Genomic DNA, 10,992 nt, shown 5'->3' with positions numbered 1-10,992 from the left:
TCTCCTACTGGGGATGTGCCCGCAACCCAGGTACATGCCCTTGACCGGAATCGAACCTGGGACCTTTCAGTCCGCAAGCCGACGATCTATCCACTGAGCCAAACCGGTTTCGGCCCAAAGAGAAAAAGTTTTATGACACTTAGATATAACTTGATTTCTTCCTTTTCCATCCTGAATGGTTATTAGTCACTGATTAACATGACTTAAAGGCAGATTTTATAAAAACAAATATTTGCCAACTAATATGTATTATTAATTTGATTCCACCACAGCCACATAGGTGGGCCTTTATTGATAAAGACACAGAGGCCTCATGGGAAGTGACTTGTCAAGGTGGCATAGCAGAGAGGTCAGAGCCATAGCTCTATTAAACGGTGAACTACACCCCACCCTTGCCTGCTGACGGACGAAACCCTCAGCTCCAAGAAGGATGAGGCAGGGCCCTGGAGTAGGCAGTACTTACTCATGCTCTGTGAGGAGCAGGGAGGCGAAATCAGAGGGGCCTGCACCCAACGACAGCATTGGGAATGGGAGAGGGCTCCCACTTAGGCTCCTCCTGGGGGGCTGATGCACAAGGCTGCCCAGTGTCCTAGCCTGCAAGTCCCAGATAAGCAAACTCTGTCCCAAGCTTTCCAAGATAAGGCCTGGTGAACATGGGGGTCAGGCCAACCTAACCAAAGGGATGATAGAGCTACAACACATTCTCCAGAGACCAGAGGATAAAAAAGAAAGATGACAGTGAACTGGAAAAAAATCAACATGGAGATCAAGCGGGAGGAATCCAGAGTTGCCATGGTCTCCATGATGCGTTGCCCAAACCTTACATTTGTTCTTTGTTTTCGGAACCATTTAGCCCTAGGTCCCTGGTGGAATCTAACCTCAGTGCTATTCCTAGTCACTAAAAGCCGTCCCCACCGGAGATCATTCCAGCGGTTTATTTTTGGAGGGTGGTCGCGCACCACCCTCCGTGTGTGGAGGGCCCGGGTCTACAGAGACCAAGCTCCAATGGCAGCAAGTGCTGGGAGAGCTTCCTCCAGACAGAGGCTTAGAAATCGTCGCCTTAACAATAACCTGGGGCCCAGTGTGTGTGAATAACCCGGGCCCATGGCATGTTGATGACTTGGCTTCGCTTTCATTGCAATACCACTAACCCCAGTATCTTTATTTCTCCCCCAGCAAGACATTTGAATAGAAAAATGCCATTTCTCTTCTTGAGCGTTGAGTAAACATGTGTAATTAGCCCCGTACTTGTCTCCATTAGTCTCATTAGACTTGAAAACCCAGTTTAATCTGGATTCTGCTCTCTTCTCAATGGCAGCCTGTTTCTGGACCAGTACAGAGCCAGCCTGGTCGATGCAATAAAGAGATTGCTCCAGCCCGGGGTGAGTAGTTCCTGTTTCCTCCCGAACACTGGTTCAGAATAATTAGTCTGCGCGCAGAGATGGAGAAGTAATGGAATGGCAGGATTAATGTCATGTGATACTTTAATACTTATTATGTCCAACTTCAATTGGGTCTTCTGATCTACCAGCTTCTTTCCTAATCATAACCGGGAAACTTCTTACCCTTGGCCTTCAGATAAGGAACACAGTGGGTAGTAAAATAAATGAAACGGCTTCAAAGATAGTGTGAGATTATTTTTATCAAAGAATTTCTTGAGTCTTTTCCTTTGATAGCAGTATCTTCATATGAAAGTAGAAGTATGATATGGAAAGTTTTCTGTTGACTTCTGTCATTTTAAATCCCTTCAATGGTAACCTTTGTCATTGGGTATTTATTGCAAAGGCATTTTTTTTCTATTTCTGTTTATATTAAAGAAAAAGGACTTCAGATGAATCTGTATATTAAAAGTTCTTTGCTTTAAAAGGAAGCCATTATTTACATATTATAAACATTAGGTCACAATGAAGCCACGCATGGCATAAAAATTGTGCACATTTTTACATTTATATATCCATTTATGCCTGTGAGTAAATTACAGAGTTTGTATCCACTCTTATTTTGTTGGGCTGTTATACTAAGCTAGGAGGTCTTGCAGCCTAAACAGAGAGTTAATATACGTCTATTTAAAGTAAGAAAACGAGTTTAAAGCTCATGCATTAAAAAAAGAAAAAAAATTTAAGTATGTAAGGCTCTCGCTGTACCATCGAGTTTAAAATAGCATAACAATGTTAATGCAGTCAGTGTAGGGCAGGAACTCAAATTTATTTGAGCAAAGACTGCAGTGTGTGTGTGTGTGTGTGTGTGTGTGTGTGAAGTGTTTTCTAGTTTTGTTTCTAAAGTCTTTTTAAAAGAGGGTTTGCACCAGTCTTCTGACCCCAGTGAGACTTACAGACTAATACCTTTCAATATTCCTTTTATATCTGTTTTCACATGGAAGGTTCCCAGGGCAATTTGATAATCATCCTTTGCCTCACACTGTTGCTTTTTATTTTGTTATCTCTGTATAGCTCAGAAACTTTAAATAGACCTCTCAGAGGAGTAACCACAGCTTGGTAAGTGGTAATCAATTAAAGGAAATTGGCTTCTCAGTTCCCTCTGTGCGGTGGGTAGTAGGTCTTGAGGCGAGGAAGGGGCGCGGCCCACACTGGGGATGGCTGCTGCCCTAGTTGGGTGAGCAGCCTGGGCTGAGGGTGGAAAAGGGAATTTGGGGCCTCTCCATCCTCCCTGTGAGCCTTAGGTGAGCCTTGTGAGCATTTGCAAGGTGAGGATTTTCAGAGGCACTGAGACTCTTGGATGAAAGGCCTCCATGGAAATGTATCATAGGCCACATATATAAATGCAGTGCTTTCAAGGACTCCTGGATCTTGCCCTGCACAAACAGGACCACGCTCCACGCCAGCCCCCTTCAGGCCTGTTGGTGGCAAATACTCCCTTTTGCAGCAGATCTGCATGATTTTCCCAAAATCTTTTGTAAATCATCCTCATGATTCATAAAAAACTGCCCAAGCTATGAATAGACCTAAGTGTAGATTGGACTGGAATCCTAACAGGCCCCCTGTTCCCTCTATTAAACCTTGAACCACACTTCCCCTGGCCTGAAGTATGGCTCCACACAGCAGCCCCCCTGAGCGAAGACAGCAGCCCTCCCTACTGACGGCTGTTACTCACCCTTAGCTGCTAGCAGGAGGAGGCAGGGCCGTAGAGTAGATGTCCTCCTTACCACGCGAGGAGCAGGGACCCTGGATCAGAGAAGCCTGCACCGAACAGCTGCATTAGAAATGGGAGGAGGGCCTGGCTTAGGCTCCTTGTTCACAAATGGCCAGGGCTCTAGATTAAGGGGTAAGAGGTCCACTGTAAGGGGGAGTCCGGTTGTGGATGGCACATGGGCATTCCAAAATTACCCCCCAGGAAACTCATCCCTTTTGGGGGAATCTAGAGAGGCACAACACTTGCACTCCCTACGCCTCTACCCAGGTGCACCCTGCAAGGGTCACATGGACTTGGCAGTGACCTGCAGCTCCATGTCCTGTGCCATTGGGCTAGAAGGGTTCCCAGAGCTTGGGGGTAACCAGAGGAAGAGCTGAACTATTCTTAGCTCTCAGCGCTGGCTGTTCTGCTTCCAGAGGGCCACCCCTGCTGAGCATGTGTGTTGTGAAGTCACAGTCCAAGACTAAGATAATAGCAAAGGTTTTATTTCTACTTAGAGCTGCTTTCAATGTTTTCTTGAGCCAAGACAACTCCTCCATGGTGTTGTGGCCCAGAGATCTGAAGATGTCACAAGAGGCCCACAAAGAAACAACTTGGGGGCTACGCTGGTGGGTCCTGAGTTCTTCATAATTCAAGGCTCAGCACATCCAACGGGAGACACAAGAAGTTCTCAGGGTGCCCAGCAAAAACTGCACTTGAGCCAAATGCAGCAGATGATAGTGATGTGGGTGGGGAGACGTGGCACTAAAGGGTTTTCAAAGACAATGCTATGATTCCCAGGTGTCTAGCTTCGTTTAAAAAATGGAAGAGAATGGAAGTGCTTGGTACCCAGTAGGTGTGTCTGAGTGAGAGAGAGAGGGTGTGTGAGTGTGTGTGTGAGTGTGTGAGAGAGAGAGAGAGAGAGAGAGAGAGAGAGAGAGAGAGAGAGAGAGCGAGCCTGTGAATACTGGCTGGTAGGAGAGAGAGAGAGAGAGAGAGAGATGGGTAGTGACCTGGCTCCAAACAGTAGGGGCTTGGAGCCAAGGATATTGAATTCCATTTTAGATGGAATGGGTTAAAGGCACTTTCAGAACTCACCCATGGAGAGATCTAGTAGACACTTGAAAATACGGGTGAATGCTGCAGTTACATACTAGTGAGTTTTGAGGTATAAGTGATAGTTGATGTTTTGGACTTGGTACAATGGCCTAGGACTATATAGAATAAGAATAAAAAGTAGGCAGAGCTTTGGGGACCACTGACAATTAAGGAGCAAGTGGAAGAAGAGAAGTCAGGGAAGGGGACTGAGAGAGATACAGGGGAGGAAGCAGGAGGGAAGTAGGGCAAGTCAGCATCTCAGAAACCTGGTAAAGAAAAGGCTAGAAAATAAACATAAGCTTAGACATGTAATCGGTATTTAGTAGTTGGTTGCCTGGAAATGCAAGAGGAATAAAAGCCTTTCGTTGGCATAGCATATTCCTTTTAAAATAAACCCTAAGCATACTTATTTTTCCAGAAGTGCACACCCTTTAATATGTGAGTATGGATTAGTCTAGCGAAACAGCAACAACTGCACTCACAATGTAAACAGTATCGCCTTATTTAGTGGGACTCCTCCTCTCTCCTCTCCAGGGATAAACGAATCTCTCAAATTTCTGCTCATCAGTCAAAATTTTACATTCAATTGAGTGTTCATTCTTCATTTAAAAATGATTCCGTGACTGTGAATGCTTAGAAACTTGTGCTTTGGTGGATTGAAAATAATTTTTCTAAAGTGATGGGCTAATTTGAAATCTATTTTTTTTCTTGTTTTGATTTTTGCAGCCTAAATTGTAAGGTGTATTCCTCTGGTTGGACCCGACAAAGGGTTTGGCTCTACTGAGATGGGTGTGTGTATCCTAAAACCAGTCTCGATGGGGTGGATGCAGACACTCAGTAGGGCTCAGTGGATGCTTACTGAAGCATTCAGAACGGATGATGTACTGTTGTCCCTATTAAGTATGAAACCACATCTCAAAAATATCTGTATTTAATTAAATGAAAAGGAAGCATTTTAAAACTCATAACTGAGTAATTAGAGATTAAAAGTCCTGCTTGCTCTTTCTCTTTCTTGTGGGTCCAGTATTGTGCCCTCTCATATCCCGCCATAGTCACTGACTCTACAGATGCTTCTTGGAGGAAATCTTTTCTAAAGAATAAGCAATAGGATATGGCCTTCGAATCCCCAAAGACTCGTATTTCTGAGATGACTCAACATCGGCATTTGGTTTATTCTCTCAACAAATATTGGTTGAGTATCTACTATCTGCTAGGTCCTGCAAAAATGCGGTGAATAAACATTGGAAGATCCCGTTGGCATGGAGTGTACATTCCAGCCAGAGGAGGCAGGCAATAACAAACAAGGATATGATGTGTGTCAGAGGTGATGAGTGCCAAGAACAGAGATAGAGCAGGGAGAGGGGGTAATGATTGGGGGGGGGGGGCTGCTGTTCTAGATTGGGTGGTTACTGAAGGACAGGTAAACCGAGGCCTAAAGGAGGAAAGAGATGTCTGGGCAGAGAGTGCAGCCATAGGCTTCGTTGCAGTCCCCTAGCACCTCACCCCAGCCAACAAGGGGTGCACTGTGGAGAGCATGTGCTTTGTGAATGCAAGCATCAACCCAGCCGAGAACCCCAGAGCCCTGTAAACATGATGATAAATAGCTTAGATCAGAGATTTTCAACCCGTGTGCCTCAAGATTTTTAAAATATGCAGTACCACCTGGCTGGTTTGGATAGAGCGTCGACCTGTGGGCTGAAGGGTTCTGGATTTGATTCCAGTCACATGCCCAGGTTGTGGAATCCATCCCCGGTGTGAGGGGTGCAGGAGGCAACCAATCAATGATCCTGTCTCATCATTGGTGTGTCTATCTCTCTCTCCCTCTCCCTTCCTCTCTGAAATCAATAAAAGTATATATATATTTTTAAAAATGCAGTACCTGACTATTTAGTGAGGGACACTGGCCTCTTTTCCCTTAGATTGTCAAATGTTAAAAATGACAACAACCAACACAACAATGGCCTTCTGGTGTGAATGCCCTGTTTTGTATTTGAACCTGGGACCCTTGCATCCGCAGGCTGACGCTCTATCCACTGAGCCAAACCGGTTAGGGCAATAGAGTTGCATCTTATTGGTCACAACACAGAATAAGGTTTTGTCTGATTGGTTAATTCTCAGTACCAGAAATCCGTTATACAGTATAAGCACCTGATTTTTTTTAAAAAATTGAACAAAAAGGGTAAATAATTACTATTATTTTTTGTTTTTGTAAATCAATCAAAATTAGACCTATTTTTTTGTCAGATCGGCAAAAAATTAAATATATTTTTTGGTGTGCCACAGAATTTTAGTAATTAGTTTTTGTGTGCCATGAGATGAAAAAGACTGAAAATCGCTGGCTTAGGTAATAGCTGTTAAAAATCAACTCTTCCATTGTAACGTAAGACAATTTTTGCAAGTGAATTTAAAATAAAAAAAACTTCCATTATTCAAAAATCCAGAATGGCAACCAGCTCTTAGAAATGACTAAAATGACCTACTAGTATTCACTTTTTTTTTTAAATAGAGACTTTTTCTCTCCTGCTGAGACCATGTATTATATCTACTTTCACATCCAAATGCATTTTTACTGCTAAGTTTGAAAACCACCTGAAAATAGCAATTAATATGAGAAAAGCTGACAGAACCTTAAGTGTATTGGCATGATTGGTGCTGCTATAATTATGTGCCTGAGTGTGTACATGCCTATGTAAACACAGTATGAAAACATACTTGCTGTCCGGGACAGTGTATGGGGGTATTTCTTACAGGTAAATGAGGGGAAGAGAATGACAAGGAGAGAGAATTGACGGAATTTTTATAGCACTTTTAGGGGCTGTAGATGTTTCTTGTCTTACATCTGTTTATAACCTTGTTCTTCAAACTGTTCCCATATTCATCACCTCATCTGATTCTCACCACTTGCTGGGGGTGGGGGGCAGCCTTGGTTCTTCCCATTTGCTGGATGAGAAAACGCAATGGGTCGGCTAGGATGACTTCGATGAGATTAGACTAACATCTCCAAGGTCCTCAGGCTCAGCCGCTCTGAGATTAGTTTTCTGATTTTCCTGAGGTGACACAGCTCTTTAATGGTGGAGACCCCCTTTACGTCCAAAACCCCTTTCTGCCACACAGTCCTTCCTTGTGTTCTTCAACCCCTTCATTGCATGTTGAATCGTCTGTGAAACGTAATGTCTGCCCTACACGGTTGCTGAGGGGGTTGAAGGGGAGGTTGAAGCACCCAGCACAGTGGTAGCTGTTTTTATTACTGCCGTCACTGGTACCAATGAGGAGGCAATGCAGTGTCCGGGAGAGAGAAGTGGCATTGGAGTCAGATATGGAGTTTCCATTCATTTGCCAGTTGTGTCATCCTGGCCAATTAGTCAACCTTTCTGAGCATCCTGTAAAATGGAGCTGATAATCCTCACGTTTTGGTGGTTTGAAGATTTCAGGGAGACAATGAATAGAGAGCCCCTCTCCCAGAGTCTGACACCTACTACGTGCTCAGTAAATAGTGGGCAGGTGGGAATGGTAAACCACCTTTCATAAGAAAGTAGGATATGTTTATGATTCTCTCAAAACCTGGAGTGGCATTGCATCAAGGTGAAGTGTAACCTTGAAATTAACAGAAGCCTACAGCCATCTTTTAACCAAATAAAAAGAAAAGAAGATCCTGAAGCTTAGCCATCCTGTGCACATCTGAGAGGGGGAGGAAAAATCCACACGCACCCAGGAGCGAGCACATGACCCACGTGGAGGTTCGTGTCCGGTGGGTTTCTGAAAGCCGGTGCGTGTTGTACACAGGTCCCCCCGGGCTCCCCCTGCAGCAGTCTCAGAAGTTGTGCGTTTTATTTAGAAAAGCCCGTTTGTCCTCTTTATACCACTTTCTTTGAAAAGCAATCATGTGAGTACTGTGAGGAGCTGCTTTGCTGTAAGGAAGGCCTTTTTGAAGGATTCAATGAAGTTGGAAACCAAGATCCTTGTAGCTGACAGCGCGGTCCCAGAAAAGGCCGGTGGCAGGACGGAAACGTGAAAATTCCCCACTGGGGATTGTGGTTCCTTGTCGCTGCGGAGGCTTTCTTGGTACTGAGATTTCAGGGCACAATAAACTCACATTTACAGGCGTCTGTTGCCACATGCCCTGGAGCTGTGTTGCGGGTGTGTTGGCAGCTGCCAGCGAGTCGCAAGGTGGGTGGCACTGCCCCGTACCACTTACTTGAGAATCTAGTGCTTTTGTTTCAACCGCTAGACCCAAAAGAGGTGCATGTGGTACAGAACACCGACTTGGAGTCACCTTTTGTTTATTACGTGCGTTATTCGAAAAGCCACTGGCCATTTGACTAAGAAACATATATTTTTCTTATTTGATGCATAGCTGTCCGTGGAATAGTTCTCACTGTGAATGCCCATCCTGTGTGGACGTCTCCAGAACAATTGAGTTTTCTACCCGAGATCAGTATGTTAAGTGCTTTGACCGGTGTCTGCGATGTTTGGTTGCCTGCCAGTTTTAAAATGTGTACATTTCTTTTTTTAATGTTCCAGGGGAAAGCAATGGTATTTGCCCCACGCCGAGGGACTACTTTAAACCAGTTTTGCAATCTAGCTGAAAAAGCTGGCTTCTCTCTCCAAAGACATGAAAATTATGATGAACACATTTCCAACTTCCACTCCAAGGTTAGTTTTCTGCTTGTGTTAGATAACACTTTAATCCGCATTGCATTTTGAAGAGATCATGGTCTTTTTGGCAGGTAACCTAAATATTTGATTAAAGTACTTCTTAGGTGTGCTGCTTCTGAACAGCCCCGTGTATCTGATTATTTTGTGTGGTAAAGCCATCTTTTATCTTTGCATGTCTAGAAGGATTTTACAGAAACCATTCTTGTTTACTCCTTTCTCTGAAACAAAGTTATCTTTTCATTTATAATAGGCTAATTTATAGGATGCCTGGAGGTGGCATAGAACGAATGATAAACAAGCATTTATATTTTAATGAAAAAGCTTCGGGCTTTTAAGTAGGTTAAATGTTTAGCCGCACTGAAATAAATAGAAGGTGACTGTCTAATTGTATCATGTTGGACTGTAAATCTTTATCTCTGCTTGCTTTATGGCTGGGTCAGTTGGCAGTTTGAGACTGTTAAATCTCCTACAGAATTTCACAGTTGTGGGGTTAGATGTCAGAGCGAGGCGCTACAAGATTTAGGTCAAAAGCACTTATCTGAGAGTGATTTCTAAGCTTGCTTACATAAAGCAATGTTATCAGCCTTCTTATTATTTATGGGTATACAGCAATATAGGACACTGAGAGGCAAGTGTTCTGAAAACTTGAGGACTCTCACGTTTGCTAATACACGTCACTGTTACTAGCATAACATGTATTACTTACGTAATTTTGTGCCTTACAGAAATCTCCCTTCTCTGAACTAGTCTGACCTTGGCAAGAGACTTTGACTTGTCATAATTTTGCAAGTTGTGACTGCAGGAAAATAAAGGCCTGACCTTAATTTTCTCCTAGAAAAAGACCAATAGCACTCTTTATTACCCAGGACTATGATTTAATGCAGAAGTTACTGACTTTTGAAAAATTATATACAAAGGACCTGATCTTCCCAGCAAAAGAAAGGAAATCCTCACTTTCTGGGAATGGGTTCACCTCTTTGAGTCTCTAAGGGCTCCATTCAGCCCCTGGAATGGAAATGATGCTTTGTGAACTGGAGGGGTTAAACCATGTCCCCTCACTGTTGGAATTGGGTCCTTTGCTTACAATCAGAAAATGAAAGCAGGATGGCATGGTACTCAGATCTTACCTGCCTCTCCAGAACATGTTTTCCTCTTTCAACCCCTCCCTGAAACAAAAAGAATGGCCCTGGAGGCTTTACCTTTTGTGGGGGCCCTCCTCTACCCAAATCAATACAATCTGCCTTCTGTCCCGCTTAGGGCTAGAGATAGAGGGATTGGATGATGGCTGCCTCAGTGTCATTGTCATTCACTTCCCCCCAGAACAACAAATGCTTTTAGATCCTCAGCCACAGCTCAGGAGAGCAAAGGCTTGGGTTTCTCCACCAGCAGAGAAGTCGGCACCAGGTCTGCTACCTTCCCTCTCCTCTCCCCTCTTCACCTCCCTGCGAGACCTGGAGTGTGCTGGAACACGGGAGGTATTTGACTCCTTGGTGGCCACCTTTCCTTTGTCTAGAACTAGATTGTCAGCAGCTAGTAGACAGCAACGTCCTCTTTTTCCAGCCTTGCACACTATCCTGCAAAGCATCGCTCCCTAAATCACTAAGCATGCCTCTTACCTTTACATTGATACATGGATGTCTATGCCCACAGTTAGTACTCCATAAATAATCATGGGCGGATTGGTCCCACAAAATAAAATGTCATAAGTGGCCTCATTTTTCTCTCTCCATAATCGCTTAAAGGTTAAATCCCCCAACTTGTGGACACTGGGCTGAGAAACAGTCCTCCTCCCCTCTTGGTTGTGTCTTGTTCTCAGGAAGTAGCATCCTAAGGGGATCCTCTGAGGAGCTGGGGCGTCCTAGGTAAATGCTACAAGACGTGCGCCCATCATGTTGATTGTTGATGAGCTTAATTGCGCTGGATTGGTGGTGAGCTGCTAGCAAGAGCAGGCCTGTCCCTCGGCACCAGAGCTGGGATGCTGGGCTCTCCCGCCCCAGCCGCGCCTACCCTGTGCGGACCCAACCCCAGCTCGCACGTGGAGGTCTCCTGGGCAAGGGGAGGGTGCCCGGAATCTCTCCCAGAGGCCAATCAGGCAGGGGGCGGGGGCGG

At 44.5% G+C, this 10,992-nt stretch overlaps 1 protein-coding gene across 1 annotated transcript in view; it reads left to right on the top strand.

The window, feature by feature from the left end:
- Nucleotides 1-10,992, top strand: part of CAMKMT (calmodulin-lysine N-methyltransferase) — a 280,065-nt gene that overhangs the window by 265,145 nt on the left and 3,928 nt on the right. The window contains exons 9-10 of the mRNA XM_015557945.1: nucleotides 1,319-1,382; nucleotides 8,749-8,880. Coding sequence (XP_015413431.1) covers nucleotides 1,319-1,382; nucleotides 8,749-8,880 — 196 coding nt within the window. The remainder of the gene's footprint in view (nucleotides 1-1,318; nucleotides 1,383-8,748; nucleotides 8,881-10,992) is intronic.

This window comes from Myotis davidii, unplaced genomic scaffold (genome assembly GCF_000327345.1).
Source record: "Myotis davidii unplaced genomic scaffold, ASM32734v1 scaffold6, whole genome shotgun sequence".
Classification (NCBI taxonomy): Eukaryota; Metazoa; Chordata; class Mammalia; order Chiroptera; family Vespertilionidae; genus Myotis; species Myotis davidii.
The sequence above is the reverse complement of the archived record's forward strand: the minus strand, read 5'-3'. Positions and strand labels throughout refer to the sequence as shown.